Raw genomic sequence first — 19,678 nt, forward strand, 5'->3', positions numbered from 1 at the left:
GAAGCAAAAATAATATTTAAAACACAAAAATTTGTGGGTCCGATATCCATACACTCGCTAGCTTCGGTACCTCACGATAGTGAGGTAGCGACAGCTACCGTCTTTTTCCGAAAATAAGACACTGTCTTACTTTCTTTTTTTGTCCGAAAAATGATCTAGGGCTTACTATCGGGGGGGGGGCTTACTTTTTACGTACAATAAGTAAATTTATATATTTTCTGTTAATATTTATTTTTATATAGGAATTTTACATTTATTTCAAATTTATTCGAATACAGCCATCTCATCTTCTTCTGGAACATCGTCATAACTAATCAAATTCTAAATTCCATACTGAATTTCAATCAAGTCCATTTTCTGTTGAATCATTGGTCCGAATCTCTCATGTCCTGCAATATATCTTATAACTGCTTGGGTGCACCGGGCCTTTTCACTTTCAAGGACATAAAACCCTGAAGCGCGTTCAATCTTGTCTTTCTTACCTTTAGTGATGATTAACGGTGAGACTTTCTTGCCATTCTGACGAATCGCCAAAATACAGGTAACACGTGCACTTTCGTAACCAGTAGAAGGAACGTTGATTGATGAGGAACCCCCAGATGCTTTCTTCCAGCTTAGAAAATAACGGTTGTCGACCTGATCCAACCTTGCATTTCTTCTCATTTCCCTGGGCCATCAATTCCAGATCCAACATATTCTCTTTACATAAGGCTACAAGATTTACGTCCCAGTAATCCTCTTCACAATTCCCTTTTTGTAATCGGTGTTACAAATGAACTACCCAAAAATAAGAGTTTAGTTTTTTCACATTTTTGTAAATATTTTCAATTTTATAAGAAATAAAAATAAACAATTTCGTATCTACACACACTATTATGTATTTTAATTCATATCAATAATAATCAGAACAAAGTCTAGGACTGCAATAATGTAGTAAAATTTACGATATTGTTTTTCTGATAACAAAAAAATCGAATATTCGAGTATTAGATTGAGATCCCTCGTTGCCAGGGAGAGGTTGTCAGGGAGAGATTAGAGGCAGCTACGGCATACTAAAGTCTGTATAGCTAATGATGAAAACAATGATTTTTAATTAAAAAGCTATTTTTTAAACAGAATTCTACTTTTTTTCGCCTAGATCCGAGGTCGGCAAAGTGCGGCTCCGGAGCCGCATGCGGCTCTTTGGCCCCTTAAGTGCGGCTCTGGCACAAATATCAACGGGCATTCGCACCAGATTTAAAAAACAAGGAAATATGGAGCTCTAAGCTTGAACGTCTTTGTGTTGATTTGGAAAATTATAATAAAGGTTTGCTAAATTAATAAATAGATTTGGCTCTCAATTTTTTTTAATCGTTGTAATGTACATATTTGGCTCTTTGGCTAATAAGTTTGCCAACTACTGGCCTAGATGATTTTGAACGCCGATACCATATTGTCCGACAATTTTTTAACATTAAAGTTGCTTTCTATCTATGCATTCAAATCATCAAATATAATTGTTGTAATTCAGCTGGTGCTGAGGTTGAATCTATGTATTTTCTTGGCTTCATCCTTTTTCACCGATCTGAAAATTCAGATCAAATACCTAAATCTATTAATACTAAACTACATTCTTTGAATATTCCCTCCCATGTCTTATATGTAAGGGTATTTTTTATACATCGTATATATTAATATTCTTATATTTCATATCGACGAAACGTTTTTTTCAATTCAAGGGTAAATCGTTGACTGACATAAAATGTGCGCAATGCTTAACTATACAGGACGATAGGTAACATACCTAAGTATTAAAACATTGTATATCCTTGAATATATAATTTATTTTTATATTACATCTTTACATGTTAATTGTCTGATATTTAGCACTTAATTTCATGGCAAATCGGATTTGGATTTGATGTTTTGTTGAATTTTTGTCCAACGGGACAAGTTCTCAAACTGGGTATCGAATTAATCGCTGCGCAATCATTGTATTGCTTGCAGTTCGGAACATGAAACGTGCCTTTGGCCGTGCATCTTCTATTTGCTCCTTCGCCGCTAATGCTCATTTCTCTAGTAGAATTGGCGCACCTGCCCGCTATGTATTGAAAACCGTTTGGACAGTAGGAAATACTCACAGTATAAGTATCAGTAGTTTCATGTGGTATGCATGTGTAGTTCATTCTCGAACTACCTGGAATCGAGCCAGATTGCGGTCCATCGCATGGCTTTACTGGCATTGGACACTTCACTCCAGTGTCAGATTTGCTGCATAACATCGTTTCTGGATCGAACAACCAACCTTTAGCGCACTTATGTTCTTTCGCATCAAACGTTTTATCATCTGCCCCTAAGTAACAAATAATGAATTTTTTACAATCGTGTGGATGTGGGAAGACTCCTGGCCCAGTGCATTTCATTTTATAATCTAAGACGTCTGGACTGCATTCTTCTACTCCAACTTCAACACATCTACCCTTCGAGCAAACTTTTTTTGGTTCTACACAAGCTTCAATACAAACTCCCTCGATCTCGTCGTTATCATTTTAATAACAATTGTATACATGTCCGCAGTCGCCGCAAGTATACCCCACAACGCTACACTTTATTTTTTCTGTTCCTGCCTCACATGCTTGAGCGCGATTAATAAACCCAAATCTGTTACAACAGACACCCTGAAAAGAAAAAAAAACATTTTAAATTTTGCACTACTACTGGCTGAAATATATTACAATTTATACCCAACAGAACCCACAAATATATATTATTCATATCACCAAAATGATTAACTGATTTGCTCAAAAAATATAACTCTCAAACAGTGAAGGTAAAAAGTGTATTTTATAATAATAATTGGTCGTGAAACAAACATTAAGTTATGCTTTTCAGACTATAAAAATGTAATACATATTTTTTTGTACTATTTTTCTTATTATATAAGACTGTCATATAATTTTTTTTTGATAATGCTTATAATAGCGCATATATTAAATGCACTTGACGATAAAATTCTCATATTATATTCTCTATATGAAAGCGAAATCAATTTTTCAAAATATATTACGCCACTTATATATTATTAATGTAAATTAATTCTATATTTAAAAACAATAGTAAAAATATATATAGCATATATAAAATTAAATTGTTAGAAGACGTTTATATAATATATATAAAACTTCAGGGATATTTAAAAAATCTTATTAGCTAATGTAATATATATAGAAGATAATGTCAAAACCATTACTCTTAAATTATTTTTATTATGTATTCGATTCAATAAGGACTATAATAATATGTTATTTTTATCAACAAAACAATCCTAACACTTAAAAAATAAAAATAAAATCATACAATATATTTAAATAAAAATATTAATTTGTGACTTCATGGGTATAAAAATACTACATTTTTTTATTTATCAAGTATTTATATCAGCAGATATCGTAGGGTTTTTAAATAAATAAAAAAATTAGCAAAAACAATCATTTGACTCTAAGAATCGTGTATCTTTTTTTTAAAGTGCCTACTAAATAGAAATATTCTGACAATACTCAACGACTTTAATATATTGATTTAATAAATGTAATAGAATAATAAATATTGCAAATAGATAGTAAAAAAATGTTTTTATTTTAATTTTTATCTTATCCCACAAAATTTTTATTATTATGGATTTTTAGATTTTCGCCAGTATAATTAAAAAAAAAAATATATTTAAAAACAAATTTGTATTTACGTGTTTTCTCGCGTTATCTTTTTTTGGATTTCTCTAAATATTTCGCTGAAGATTTTCTCAGCATCATCAGGAGGTTCTTCATATTATTTTTATAGAGTACACTTTTTTTACATCGCGCAGATCAGGATTTGTAATTCGTACTTTTTTAATTGGTTTTAAGTGTTACATTTGAACATTTAAAACCAATTAAAAAAGTGCGAATTAAAAATCCTGATCTGCGCGATGTAAAAAAAGTGTATTCTATAAAAATAATGAGAAAAACCTTCTGATGATGCTGAGAAAATCTTCAGCGAAATATTGAGATACGTCCAATAAAAGATAACGCGAAAATACACGTAAATACATTTTTTTTAAATATATATATATATATTAGTTGCAAATAATTCGTGTATATATATATATATATATATATATATATATATATATATATATATATATATATATATATATATATATATATATATATATATATTATATATATATATATATATATATATTATATATATAAATATATATATATATATATATATATATAGACGTCGTGTATACAGATTTTGAGAAAGCCTTTGACAAAGTTTGTCATACGTTATTATTAAAAAAATTGTCGAACCTCGGTTGCTCAGATAATTTAACTCGGTTATTTTCAAGTTATTTAAGCAATCGTAGACAGTTTGTAACATATGGTGGCCGATTGTCAAAGGAATATTTTACCCCTTCGGGGGTTCCTCAAGGATCCAATCTGGGACCTCTGCTTTTTGTGTTATTTATTAATGACATAAATACAGCAATTAAACATTCAAGTTTTCTTCTGTACGCAGATGATTTAAAATTATATAAATGCATTCGATCTGTTGCGGACTCCTTCTCTCTACAAAGTGATTTAGACTCTCTGTGGAGATGGGTTTCCGTTAACCGTCTGCCCTTTAGTGTCGGAAAGTGCCATACTGTGTCATTTTCTCGATCCCGTTCGCCATCAGCTTATTTCTACCATCTCGGTGGTAACATTTTGACTAGAGAAACTTCCATTAAAGATCTCGGAATCACTTTCGAGAGCAAATGGAGGTTCTCTCTACACATACACGACGTCTGTGATAAATCTTCCAAGATGCTCGGCTTTGTTATGAGGAATGCCTTTCACTTTGACGATCCGTCAGTTATTCGCATCCTCTATGACACCTTAGTTCGTAGCATTCTTGAATCGGGATCTATAATTTGGAATCCCCGAATAGCCAAATATTCCCTTTTAGTGGAAAAAATTCAAAAAAGGTATTTAAGATACCTTTACAAAAGGACATTTGGTTATTATCCGTACTTATATCCCAGCGCCTTTCTTTTAGGAGCGTTGGGATATGATTCGCTGAGTTCTCGCAGAAAGCTGTATATCGCTAAGCATTTTTTTAAATTACTAAAAGGTGCTGTCGACAATCCAGCTATTCTCGAGGAATTCCAGTTTTGGGTTCCTGAACATTTTCGAGAATCACGATCGAGACCTCTTTTGATGACCGTTAGGGCTAGGACATCCGCACTTGCCGACTCGCCTATGGCTGTGGCCATCCGGCTCCTTAATACGCTGGCATTACATATTGACCTATTTAATGTCAGCTACGAGGAGCTGATCCGGTTTATTTCATTTAATTTTAATATTTTATAATTTTTTTGTTATGTTTAAGTATTTTTATATTTATGTATATATACTTTTTTTTTATGTTTTATAAATTTAAAATTTGTTTTCGACCATCGTGGCGCATTGGGGTAACCTGTTAGGCCACGATGGTCTTAATTTAATCTAAAATAAAATAAAATAAATATATATATAAACATATATTATTAAAAGATTTACTTACTGCTACTAATGCCAAAAAGACGATCAACTTTACGTTAAGCATTTTGGAAATGCAACTACATATTTGCCAAAACAATTATCGCTCTTATATACCGTTGCACTCAAGATTATCATACGTTATCATCAAACAAAATTTTGATTATCAAGCTGCTTGTCATTAATTATATAATAACTTATTCCAAATAGGCTTAATTTTTATTCATAATGAGTATGCATTTATATATACGTATATAAAAAATATAAAAATTCATATTTTAATTTTTTTAGCACTTGTAGGAAATGTGAATTTATCTCATAATGAATAATGAGTCATACTTAAATTAATGTATTATTAAAAATGTCTTCTTCGTTTGCATACGTGCTAATTTAGCGCATGTGTTAATTGCATTTTTAGACGAATTAGGTAGGACTCGAACAACAAAAAAACAGTCGTCAATATAAAGCTAAACGTTTAGTGACGATACATAGCTAAAGATGTAGAATACGATTAAAATATGCAGGTATTCAGACACTGAGATTTGCATTATGTCATTGTCAAATCGACTGATTTATTAATCATAAATTTTACGCAAAAATAAATTTAGCTAGATTTTTATTATACTAAATAACAAATATTGTGTTCTTACCGTAAGTTACCTCATCGTCTCCTAAGCGGATTGAACTCTGGATTCCGGACGTCATGTTGGATCAAATAGTGAGAAGAGAGAAGCGGTGGCTTTTGCGATCTTCAATGGTATGAAGTTTGTTGGCCTCCTCTGAAATTCAAATTTGAAATTTTTGATGAAATAGTACACGCATTGTCAAGATTAATGTCCCAATTAGAAATATTTGTTATTGCTTACATATCAGTATTTTAAACACATGCCTGGAGAAACGTCTTTTTAACATTTATTTTTATAAAATTTAGCGTTTTGACGCTTTTGTTTGGCGTTTTTGAGCAAATCATATAACAAATTATATTAAAGTCAAATTTTAAAACAAAAATTAAAAAAGTTAAAAATATATTATTTAATTATTATAAAAAGGAAAAACAACCAAAATATAATTAAAAATGCTGAAAAACACAATACGTACACAAAAATAAAATATGTAAATATTTTATTATTGTAATTTAGTACGATGATCAGAGACAACTAAATTATATTTTCTAAAAAAACAATGCATCTACGCTTTTTGTAGGAAATTGATTGTTTTGCAGCATTAACGAACTCTACATGTTTTATTTTTGTGGCAAGTAGTAACTGAAGAACATTTGGATTTAACCAACTGTTACCGAATTGAAGATCCTTTTGAAAAGCACTGAAAAAATAGAACTCAACTCATTCAACTCTAAATAAAAAATCTTTTAAAAAACTTGCTTTAACTTTAAATAAAAAATTAAGTGTGGCTACTTTTTGTCTGATGGGATACAAAAAGTTACATCTAACTATTTATTCGAACTTATTACACAAATATTAAAAAACTCATATTAAAATCTAACATGTAACTCCAAATAAAAGGGGGGGGGGTACAAACAGCTGCACTTTGTGTTATAATATATAATATATTAATTCTAATGACTGTTTCGAACAAACAAAAAAAATCTTATACAGTTATTTTTCACAATGTAAGAGAGATCTAGTTACCAAAACGATTGCGGTAATAATTTGAAATACTGCACGTATATCCCGAAATGCTAGTCACACATGTTGAAAAACTACTATTTGTTTGGAGAGGACATGCATAAGAACATATATTTTACTCTGCGCATAATAATATTTTAATTACACCTTTTGGCTACCAATCGCTCAAGTGACTATCTGAACCGTTTCTCTTTTAAGGCATAAACACACTTCGTGTGTGTTTAAGAAGCGATGCTATTGGCTCGCAAACATCTTTAACTGTCTCGAACCAGCATTATATAAGATGTGACACTTGGTAACAGAGGGGAGAGACACGTTGAGAGTCAGTGAATCAGAGGTATAACTACATGGTTCAATGCGTGAAGCACTGCGAGTGAACTACTTTGGCAACCATTGCCCAAACCACTGCCGTTACCGGTACTTGGACCCTACGAGTCCAACCCAATGGGCGGCATCCACCCCCCGTAGTACTACGTTTCAGTAGTATTTCTCTCGAGCGCGCTAGGAAACGTTCTCATGACTATCTGCATTGCATGCTATTGCATTTCGCTGCGCTTCATCCTCATCACTTTTTGTGTTGCCTCAATTTCAGCTTTAGCCCTCGGTTCCCTAAGAGCCGATCCTTTTGGCCAGCTTGCATTGAAATACAATGCTTTACTCGTCATTGTTAGCCCAAAGAACGCTACCTCGGATGGGTAGTCTTAGAGTTTACTTCCTCTCAAGAGTTTGGGAATTCAAACTCAAGAGAGGTCCCACACTGTTTACGGCAAACTCCAGCGTGTGGTCGACTAGCGCTGACATCAGTGGATTCTAAAGAATACATCTTGACAAAACATAGTTTCTACAGCCGACAATAATACAACTCGACCCGCCAACGAAGACTCGTCGAGGTTCAAGACCTGCCATTTTTACTCCGTTTCCAAATAGCGGCATCTATATGTCTTTATACATTATCCGGCATCTATTTGGCTACAAATTCACACTTCTTCGGCTCAAAAACCAATTGCGAATATGTTGATACATTGCGATCTAGCAAATTATAGATAGCGATCGACTTATTGGCCAGGCTGCTCTATTAGATAAAAGTAAGCCTACCGAATACAATCTATAAAATATTAAACCCTTACATAAGAGGTAAACATCTACTTTCACTTGAGAATGCAAGGAGCCGAAAGAGATCGATTCCGGAGTTCCACAGGGAAGTGTATTGCGACCGGTACTCTACCTAATATATATATATGTTTGTTGCTATTCGTTAATATTTATAATTCCAAAGATTTTTTTATAGTGATAGGACCATTTTCTTTTATATTTTATTAAGCAATTGTTAAAAATTGATAAGGTGATAACCTATCGGAATTGATTCTTATTAGTATTTTTATCGGTTTCGCAATTGAGAAAATATACGCAAAAGATAAGCAAGCGTTCAAGGTTCTTATTGAGTGATGAATGCAAATTCCAGAAACAAACTTGCACCTTTCCTAAATATTAATAAAACAAAATATAGCAAGAAGTTTGCCATAAAAAAAATATTCTTGCGTATTATATTTATGAAACCCTTTTTTCTAGACGAAACGAAAGCTTTTGTGTGGTCACATCATTTTTATTATATTGAACTACTGAACTCTAGTTTATCCTTATTATTACTGATGATCACCCCCACAGCAAAAAATTAGGTTGACTCGTAACATATAATACATAAATTAAATAATACTACGTATATTTTTCAATATATAATTTATTATTTTATTACATCTTTACATGTTCATTAGCTAGTATTTAGCATTTAATATCGTGACAAATCGAAGTGGCATTTAGTGCTATGTTGAACTTTTGATTAGTTGGACAAGTTCTTAAAATGGGTACCGCATCTTGGGCTGTGCATTCATTATACTGTTTGCAGTTTGGATGATAGAACATGCCTTTGGCGTTACATTTTCTACTAGCACCATCAATTTTTATGTTCATTTCTAGAGCCGGATCAAAACACTTGCCAGCTATGAACTGGTGGTTATTTGTACAATAAAACATACTCACTACATATTTCGCAGCGTTTACTAAGCCTCCATCTTCGATTGCGCAGAAATAGTAAAGTCTCGAATTTCCCGGAATCGGACCTACTCGAAATGTAGTGCATGGGTCTACGGGCATAGGACACTTTTGTCCGTCTACCTCTTTTTTGCTGCATCTCAGAGTTGCTGGATCAAACAACCAACCTTTACTACATTCAATTTTTTCGGAAAGAAAATCTTTTGGGGTGGTTGCTGGTTTAGTATGACAAACAAAGTATATTTTACAATCGTGCGGATGCGGATAGATTCCTGCTTCAGTGCATTTCATTTTATATCCTGTAACAGATGTGTCACACTCTCCTGTAGCAGTTTTAACGCATTCATCATCCGAACAAATGGTTTCGTCGCCATCACAAGTCTTCTGGCATTTTCCCGACAACATCCCACTCGAATTATAATTACAAAAGTATTTATGTTTACAATCAATGCAAAAATAACCTAATTTGTCGCACTCTACAGGCTTTAAATCAGGGTCACATGTGGCATATAGATCAGTAGATTCATATATGTTACAGCAGACACCCTGAAAATAAAGAAAAAAAAACATTGAAAATTATAAATATTTACTATAAATGATTATCTTATATATTATAAATATGCCTATTTAATTATACATATTAGCTTTAGAAATATCACACATAATAAATGCACTTTTTATTACGGGATTTTTTATTATATTTTATTACACGATCATTTTATCAAAATCATATATTAAGCTCTACTAATTAACAAAGATTCAATACTAATACGTTTTTTATCTGAATAGTTTCTAGTTTTTACAAATACAGCAAACGGTTACAACCAAGACCTTATTAGAACCACTACCTACGAAGACCTACACTACACATTTGTCTTATTTTATTTAATAAAATAAAATATATTGAACAGTTAATATAAATTAATAACTTTTATGCCAATATCATCCTTACTAAAAATAACCATTTAAATATTATTTTATGATTGATAAATTACTATTTGAAATTAACAAACAGTTTTTATCTAATTAGTGATTATCCAAAAATATTTCAAATTAACTAGCAGTTTTTATTTCATTATTTTACATAATATTGTCTAAAAATACAGTAGAGACTAAACTAGACTTAAAAGAAAAATCACGTGACAATTTAAATCGAAATATTGCTTATTATTGATGAATTTAGTTAATTTAACTACGCGAAAAACAGAGTAAATACAACAATACAGCGATGGTAAAAAATGCACATATATATATACTTTTCTTTTACACTAATCGTAAAATATTGTATTGAATTTTACTAAATGTTTCTAAAAACTACTTTTAAGCAAGACTAAAACATATAAATTGACGTACATAACATGGATTTTTTAAATAGAACCATATTTTTCTATTACTAAATATTACTGTTAGTATAAAAAATAATTTGATAAACATGTAAAATAAAATACTAAACATAAGATGACTTTAAAAAATGTTTTAAATTTAAACTATTAAGTGTTTATTGTAACATGTAAGAAAATACAATAAATACTTACTGCTACCAGTGCCAAAGAAATAATCAGAATTGCAGTCAACATTTTGGAAATGCAACTATTTTAAAACCTTAGATTTGATAAGACTATTATAATGTTAAGAAAATTCTCTGCCGTTATTCTATACCGACATTAAATCAATAACATAATAAATAATATTAGAAAACTATAACTTACTATTGCTAATATCAGCACAATAATCAGCTTTGCGGTAATCATTTTGAAGTTGCAACTACCCGGCATTAGAAATAACGCGTTTATATACTATTGATCTCGATATTATCTCTTGTTTTTAGTTATCTAAATATTGATAACAAGGATTAACCTAGTCGTGTGTCTAATCTCTAATACACAACACATTTAGCTTTTTATATCAATATGTACAAACGTTAATTATTATTTTAATTTATAAATGATAAGCATGTAAGTTTTTTACTAATATATTTTTAAGCTACTATAAATTTATTTAAACGAGTATGTTTTAAAAAGAGATAAATAAAACACATATATTTGTTTCGGTATATATAAATGTAAAAATATTTAGAAAGACCGCAGATTCAACAAGTGCATGAGGAAAAACAATGACAAAATTTGTATAAAAGGACATCACATCGGTAAGCATTTACAATTACAAATTCAGTGTGATATGGTCAAATGGAAAGCAATTTTACAACGTATATTATATTTATTATCCATCATAGCCGTAGTATTATTTTTTTCATCTAAAAATCTAGTATTTCAGGAGCACACTAATTGGAGATCTTTACAATGGGAATTTCTTTGAAGTTTTAGAATTAATTATAAATGAGATCCTTCAGTAATTATGAAATTCGCTGAAACCGTGACAAAGAAATTCAATGACAAGAACGGCTCAATGACTTATCGATCTTTTGCATTTAAAATGATTTAGCAAAGAAAATATATTTTAGTGAAGTGATTAAAAACTTTGTGCCGAAAAAATCAAGAAAATGTATTTCGCACACGCTTTAAAATGAAACATTCTATGCTCAATTTTCTATTATGTAAATTGCATCGCTTTGTATGAACGGTGTTTCTAAATAATACACGTAAACAAAAGAAATATATTTAATTATAATTTTAAAAATAAAAATTGAGTTTGCTCGATTGATTTCCGAGCCACCAGTAATGCATTCTATTGTTTCGACCAATAAAAAATAAGCATTCAAATATAAAACAAGATGGCTGACGCGACAATAATTTTCAATGTGTTGTTCGATTTGACTAAATATAAATATTTGGATTGCAATTTAACTAGGTGTGTTAGAATGAAAAAAATATCTTTCTCTAATTGTTGCGCCAATAATAAATTTTCAATTTCTTCAATATATTCTCATGATTTAATGGAATCACGAGGGTCCTTAAAATTCGTCGAGCCATTAAATAATTTGCGAATAATATCTTTCCCCATCTACTTTTAAAGAATAACTAAAGAAGTCATTATTTTTTTGACTGGTGAAAGATTCTGGATTATGCCAATATTTAATTATTGCCAGCAATGTCTGGTTCCTTCGATTATATAATTTCATTTTAATTGCCCGTTAAAATTTCAAGTACAGCACAAAACTGATATTTTCCAATTGCTTTAACAATGACCTCTTTGGCTGTTAATAATAATTGTGAGATAATTATATATAACAGATGTTGCTACTTTGCAAAACCATATAAATTAAACCTTTTTAGATTATCATCAAATTAAAATAGCCTTAAATCGTTTTGCATTCTGCTGATTCCCAGACATATATTTTTTTATCGGAGCGGATTCTTAGCAAAGATAAAGCCGCTGGCCGGTTAGAGTATTGAAAAATCGCAAAAAAAATTGTTGGTCATTCAAATACTTGCAATCTTTTGGGAAAGTTTGCATGTTTTTAAAAATCTGGCACGAACATCTACATAAAGGTATATTTTTTAAATACTTAAGCAAGAATAAGACGAATTCGAATGTTATGCTTGACCTACACTCTCTGGAAGTTGGCCAAGGCTGGTCAAGGACGGTTAGTGGGTTACTTCTGTCGAGTTCGGTTCTGCCCGCTCTAAAATCTTTCGAAAGTTGTCCGAGGTTACTGAGAACGGGAGATAAAGTGGGGGTAATTCATTCGATTTGGCCAGCTTCGAGTGCTTCCAAACATTGTCACCATTTTTTTCGAGTCAAAGGGACCGAAGTCAGAGCTGCTCTTTCGAGCGCGAGCGGTGAGATACTTACCCTTTCGCTCTCTCTCGTTTTAAGTGACGAGAGTGAGAGAAATAATGATATGGTGTTTCGCAAACTGAGATAAAATAAGTAGCTTGGTTCAATTTCAGTATGCGCGTAGGCGTCCTATGGTTAACACGCACGACGAGTGCTGCATTGTGGTCATGTGGTCAAGTTATAATACCACATGCTTATCGGGGATTTCAACAGACTTTTACTGACATCTTTGAATATTTAAGGGCACCAAAATGGATTAATTATATTTTTGATACTATATTCTTTTAACAGATATTTTTTTTATATTAAATTAAATAATTAAAAAATAATTAGTGGTACTAGATTTTGTTAAAAAAATCGTTTCGAATATCCTTATGTATTTTTCTAGATCGGCTTATATAAATGTCACAACATAACGAATTCTTATTTAGAATCGACAGCGACAAATTCTAGGATAGTCACACATGTGGTGTTCGAATTCTGAAGTATCATTTTTATGCCTTATGGCATTTTGCAAAAGCCGACAAAGATTTTGCGTAAATTGAATATTTACGACCAAAAATTTTCATTGATATTGTATTGGTGAGTGCCCACACAAACTTTTATAATTATCAGTAGCGTAATTTTATTAATATGACAATTTAAAAATTGCGATTATTTGGCACTTTTTTGATCGCGCGCAAATATGACGGATGTACGCGACAGAAGCCGCCGTCTGGACGTAATTCATGCCGCAAAGTGTGCGGGCATATGAAATTAGCGACAGTGTGGGCGCTTACTCGAAGTCGTAGATCTCGGCCGTCTTCAGTTTGAACTTCGATTCGGACAACTTCCAGAGAGATTAGTCAAGCATTATAGTGAATGCGTATTTTTGGTACAGCTATATTTTCACTTTTAAATTCCAAATAAATTTTTACCAGTAGCAATATATTTCTACCATCGAAAATATAATTTAATTGATAGGCGCTAATATGCTGCTCTAAATATGTCTATAAAGCTTCCAAGAAGTATACATATTAGACATGAACCAGCCTTTATTTTATAAATAAAAGCTACTGCCTTGTAAACCTATTAAAAGTATTCGTATAAATTAAATTTTATATAATAAAAAATGTCTTATAAAATTTCTCGAGAAGTGACAATTATCGGTTTGACATTATTTTTTCTCGAGAAGAAATAATATGTATTACCAATTATCCGTTTATCTGGTAATGCATATGTTCTGTTTCAAAGAATAAGAAGCAATCTTCTTTACATTCAGGTACTTTTAAAAATACTTTATATGCCGATCATTTATTATGTTGTATACGAGTACTTATAAAAATTAATAAGACAACTGTGTACAAAAATCTTTCTGTCCCATTATTTTTTTAATTTACATTAATTTACAATATTGACAGAAAAAATATTTTTAAAAATACATTTTTCTTTTGGAACCAGGGCCGCCGAGAGCGAACCCGGACCCTGGTAAAATAATGATTCCGGGCCTGATGACAAAATAATTTTATATATTTTTTAAATCGTAATATAATTTCTTGAATAAATAATATTAAGTACAAGTTAACCCTTTCTATGATACAAATAAATATAAAAATTAACCACCGTTGCTACATATTTTCTGAAATCATATTTTATGCCAAATATTTTAATTGGGCATTAAAAATTATTAGAAATATCTAATCATAATATTCACCTGATAATTAGTCGTGTTTTTTGCTGTTCGGTGTTGCCATATAGTGAAATGTTATGAATAAAAATCACCACCTATTTAAATTTTTTAGTACTTTCGAAAAAAATGAATTATGAGATGAGTAGCGCCCTCCTGGAGGGCGGGTTCTAAACTTATATTTAATATTTTGTCCTAGTGAGTCATTTTTTTATCACATAGGAATTTTTTTATCGTATAGGAAAAGGAGTATTATACACAAATAAGCTTAAACTCTGTATTATATTAAACATTTTATTATTTAATTTATTACGTCTTTTACATGATCATATAAAAAATATTTAGCATGGAATATCGTGGCATATCGGGATAGGAGGTGATGCTTTGTTGAACTGCTGACCAACCGGACAAGTTCTCAAAATAGCAATCGCATTTATGGCTGTGCATTCGTTGTACTGTTTGCAATTTGGGACGTAGAACGTGCCTTTGGCGTTGCATCTCTTAGTGATAACCTCAACACTCATTTCTTTACTAGCATCAAAGCACCTTCCAGCTATGTATAGAAAATTGTCTTTACAGTAAGACATACTCACTACATATCCAGAAGCGCTAGCTTTGCACGTGTAGGTAAGTCTTGGATTTCCTGGAATTGGACCTGTTCGAAATCCAATACATAGCTCCACAGGCATTGGACACTTTTTATTATCATCTTTTTTGCTACATCTCATACTTTTTAAATCAAACAACCAACCAGTAGGGCAATCATAGTTTTTAGCTTCGTATACAGCGGCATATTTATTCGTACCTATTCCTTCTTCTCCACCTGATCCGCCTTGATCGTTGCTTTTCAAATTGCAAATAAAGTATTTTTTACAATTATGTGGATGCGGGAAGATTCCTGGTTCAGTACAATCCAAAGTATAATCTAAGACTTCCGGGCTACAATCACCGGTACCTGCTACAACGCATTTACCATCGGAGCAATACTTATTAGTGGTAGGACATTTTTCCGTACAAATTCCTATTAAATTATCATCGCTATTATAGTCGCAATAGTGTACATGTGAGCAATCTCCGCAAAAAGGACCTACTTTTTCACACGTTACTTCTTTTTGTCCAGGGTCGCATGCATCCTTAGGCGCTATTTCATTCAATAGTTCAGCAAATCCATATGTTTTGCAACAGACAACCTGAAATAAAAAAATACATATATACGAAACTGCTTAATACATAAAAAAAACTAAAAATAATTAAATAACTAAATATATTCACTTCGAATTATCAATTACCAAATCATTAAAGCATTTGCTTTGAAAAAAAAATACATTAAATAAATATTAACACATTCTACGCAAAACTAAGTTCGGCCTATGGTCGCGTAACGCGGCGACTATTTCACCGTTTTTAAGATAAAATAAATCTTAGCTCGTTATTTTTGAAGCTGTATACTTCTTAAAAACGATAAAAATCTATATAATCACAATAAGCTTTGAACAAACATTTTTGATCGTATTAAAAATAATATGACACGAATAAAAGTATTACATGATCAAAGTATCAGGTGTATGCAATAGCACCATACACACGTTTAAATATAGACTCGCGCACACGTATCCATACGCAAGACCAAAATGTGTAGGCCTGGTATAAACCGGTATAACGGATAATTATTATCATAATCATTTTCGTTTGTTACAATCGATATTACACCTGCTTGCCAGTTGGTGAATCAACAAGTTTTTTTATAATAATAATAAATAAATAAATATATTTTAAAACCGATTCAAAAATTTCATTGTTTTAAAATGAACTGAAATTTGTGTGCAAAAGTAATAAAAATACCGACCAACGTATTACACAAAACTGTCACATATCTAAACAGTATCTAATATATTTTGCAGTTTTTAGGGAGTTTCTAGGAAGCAGCATCGAGCATGATCGGTATTTATGTGGGTGACACGTATCTATAAAGGTTTAACTATTAAAAAAACTTTTAACATTTGCATCGATAAAAACTTTTTTGCAAAAAATTAATTTACATTTTTTTAAATTTTATTTATTATCAACTTATTTATGGTATATTATTTACCTTTCTACTTTTTCTCTTAACAGTATGGCGGATTAGGCTAGTAGCAATGTTAGCTACGATTAAAATAATAATGTATAAATGTGACTTTTATAGTCACCAATAAATTTGATTGTGTCATTACGACTAAAATAAATGCCTTACTTCATATTAATATTTTTCATTATACTACCCGAAACTATAATAATTAAGATAATGGAATAGCTTGACTTTATTCCAATTGAATTTTAAAGCTAATAAGGACAACTATATTCCTCTAGTTTCATTCAAAAAGATGCGGATTTACTAGTCCATGTTATTATGTGCTTCGCGCTGGTAACACAATTCACTAGCGTGGAAAGGGTTATTGATAAACCACCATCATTCTTAATGCGAAAAATTACCACTTTTTGTATAATATTTTTTTAGTATTTATATTTTAATGTAATACTATAAAAAAATTCGGATTATAAAAACGTTTTGTTCTTAGTAAATTTGTGAATAAGAAGGGTAGTATGCTAAAACTAAAAAAATAAAAAGACGCGGTCACGGGAGGCCTTGATGGAAGCTCCCTGAATGAGGATGTCAGGCCAAAGACGAGCTGATGAAGGCCCACCGCAATGTGACTAGGATCTCTTCCAAAGAAACTGCAGGTGGCCTACAAAATACATTATTCCTGGCACGTGCAAAAAGAAAGCAAGTTTCTTGATAGCACTCAAAACAGCGTTATAAACGACTTTTTTGTCTCAAAAAGTCGTTTTTAGATTGGTGAAATAGTAACTTAAAATCGGGTCTTAATCTTAAAATAAGGTCTTGCAAAATTTGCAAAATCCGTTTAAAGACAAATATAATAAATACAGCCCTGTGCTATATATGGACAATTTCAATAAAGAAACAATTGCAAGAAAACATATTTCAATGATAAATAAATCGACGAAAACGTTATTTTTAAGTGTCTCTTGAAGAATCTAAAGAAATAATATTAAATAAAAATTGTTTTCTGCTACATACTTATACTTAAAATTGTAAGTATTTTATTGCCAAAAATGATAAGAACAATAAGTTCAATAGATAGAGAGAGAATATTTTCTATTTCTTATAATATTGTATATAATGAGTAAGATTAATCTTTTCATGGTTATTTTATGTTCATACATAATGTAATGAATTTTTCAGTTATTTTTAGTTACTTTAGTTAATTTTCATTAGTAATATTTAATTTTGTTACTACATAGTTGTAGTTTAATATATATTAAATAGCAAAAAAAAAACTTTTCTTTTCAAATTTAAAAAATGTTCTAAAAAAGCTGAAATATAAAAACCCTGCACTACATGTATGTAAAAATAACCAATTATTTTATTTTATATGATAGACAAAATTATTCTTACATTTTAAGTATGAATTATGCGAATTCATAACTGTTTTCTTTTATATTAAAAAATAGGTCAATATCATAATTTCGAAAAAAAATATTGAATAGTGAAATATTTATTTAAAATAAATTTAAAAAAATGAAAATGCTAATTAATAAAATTTTAAGAAATCTCTACAATTTTTATTGATTTTATCGCATTCAAAATTTAAAAAATATTAATATACAATTTCTAAATTATATTCGCTATCCTAAAACATATATAGTGTCAAGGTAAAATAATAATATGGATGTAAATATTCATTCATTCATTTTTAATTCATTCAGTTCATTTTTAAATAATTTCAAGAATTCAATAGAATAATATATAATAAAAAATATATTATTTTTAAGTTAAGAAAAAAAATATTTTTAAATTTTGGATATGTATATAAATATATATTAACACCTATGTATTCAAATGCGCAATTAACAAATTATTCCTAAATAATATTTTTGTGTTATAGTTATAAAATAATATGTTTATTTATAGTTTAATTAAATTTTAGTGCAAATAATTATTTTTATCGAATAAAGCAATCTAATTAAAATAAAGTATTTATAGTCAAAAATTAATATTGAGAATAAATTTGCAAAAATATGAAGTAAAATGTTAATATATTAAATTATTTCAAGTATATTATAAAATAAATAATACATAATATATAACGATAACATTACATATATATCTACTTACTGCCACTAATGCCAAAAATACAATCAGCCTTGCGTTTAACATCTTGTATGTGTGCTATTTGGCATAACAGAATCGTGCTTATATATCGTTATTCAAGAGATTATCTTATGTAGTTATTTATCAATAGTATTTGTTTGCACATAAAATACTTAAAAGATAATCGTTTATCTTTTATGTGCAAAAAATTATGTTGATCACATCAACAGGATTAAGTTGTAAAGATAGATCGATAGTTTCGTAACCTACGTCTGCACTTACATTTTGTCATTTTAACTCTTTCCTTGCCGTCGGTGTATCACTATCAATAAGTCCTCTGCGCGTATTGGAATAACTACGCGGTGTATAGTCACAGGTAAAGGGGCGAATATCACCAAACTTTCTGGGTTGATCCGTAGATACCGTTGTGCATATGAGAGCAGAGCATTTGTTTATGTTAAAAATCAAGGTTTAGCTATTCTTGATGAAGTGATATCGAGATAAATATTAAAAAAAGTTTAAGCTTAATAGTATAAATAATAATTTAACTTAACAGAATTTAACATTTTTAAACTTCCAAAATTAAGTTTAGAAATTAAAAATGATATGCTAAATTCAAAAAGAAAACTCTTAGAAAAATCGCAGGAACTGTTTTTTTTTTATTTTTGTTCCGCGACCGTATCCCAGAACTAGTTGTTTATATTACCGAGAAAATATTACATAAAGATATTCTGTGCACAAGTGTGATTTATGCAATTGAATGCAATAATGCAGCGGAATCCACTTATTTTGATAACTACGTAATCTCTAACTTTTGACAACAATAATCGGTTGATAAAATTAAGCAGAAAATAAAAAAATTGTTACAAAAATATATATTATATTTTTT

At 30.4% G+C, this 19,678-nt stretch overlaps 2 protein-coding genes and 1 long non-coding RNA gene across 3 annotated transcripts; all 3 read right to left on the minus strand.

The window, feature by feature from the left end:
• Positions 1 to 1,811: 1,811 nt before the first annotated feature.
• Positions 1,812 to 5,612, minus strand: LOC148231589 (uncharacterized). The gene is made up of 2 exons (XM_088192650.1): positions 5,566 to 5,612; positions 1,812 to 2,657 (listed from the first exon to the last, which is right to left on the minus strand). The coding sequence occupies exon 2, from the start codon at positions 2,400 to 2,402 to the stop codon at positions 1,863 to 1,865; it is 540 nt and encodes a 179-aa protein (XP_088048776.1). The 5' UTR covers positions 2,403 to 2,657; positions 5,566 to 5,612; the 3' UTR covers positions 1,812 to 1,862.
• A 3,353-nt stretch (positions 5,613 to 8,965) lies between these two features.
• Positions 8,966 to 9,640, minus strand: LOC148231590 (uncharacterized). Its single transcript, XM_088193608.1, has one exon. The coding sequence runs from the start codon at positions 9,638 to 9,640 to the stop codon at positions 8,966 to 8,968; it is 675 nt and encodes a 224-aa protein (XP_088049734.1).
• Positions 9,641 to 14,917: 5,277 nt separating this feature from the next.
• LOC148231591 (uncharacterized) lies at positions 14,918 to 18,932 on the minus strand. Its single transcript, XR_015810674.1, has 2 exons — positions 18,814 to 18,932; positions 14,918 to 15,829 (listed from the first exon to the last, which is right to left on the minus strand). It is a non-coding gene; the product is annotated as an uncharacterized LOC148231591 (long non-coding RNA).
• Between the last annotated feature and the right edge of the window lie 746 nt (positions 18,933 to 19,678).

This window comes from Plectrocnemia conspersa, unplaced genomic scaffold (assembly GCF_051122295.1).
Source record: "Plectrocnemia conspersa isolate PC_06_02 unplaced genomic scaffold, ASM5112229v1 ptg000009l, whole genome shotgun sequence".
NCBI classification, from domain to species: Eukaryota; Metazoa; Arthropoda; class Insecta; order Trichoptera; family Polycentropodidae; genus Plectrocnemia; species Plectrocnemia conspersa.

Excerpts from the sequence above, each read along its gene's own strand:
- LOC148231589 (XM_088192650.1), bottom strand. The coding sequence starts at position 2,402 with ATGAAATGCACTGGGCCAGGAGTCTTCCCACATCCACACGATTGTAAA.
- LOC148231590 (XM_088193608.1), bottom strand. The coding sequence starts at position 9,640 with ATGTTGTCGGGAAAATGCCAGAAGACTTGTGATGGCGACGAAACCATT.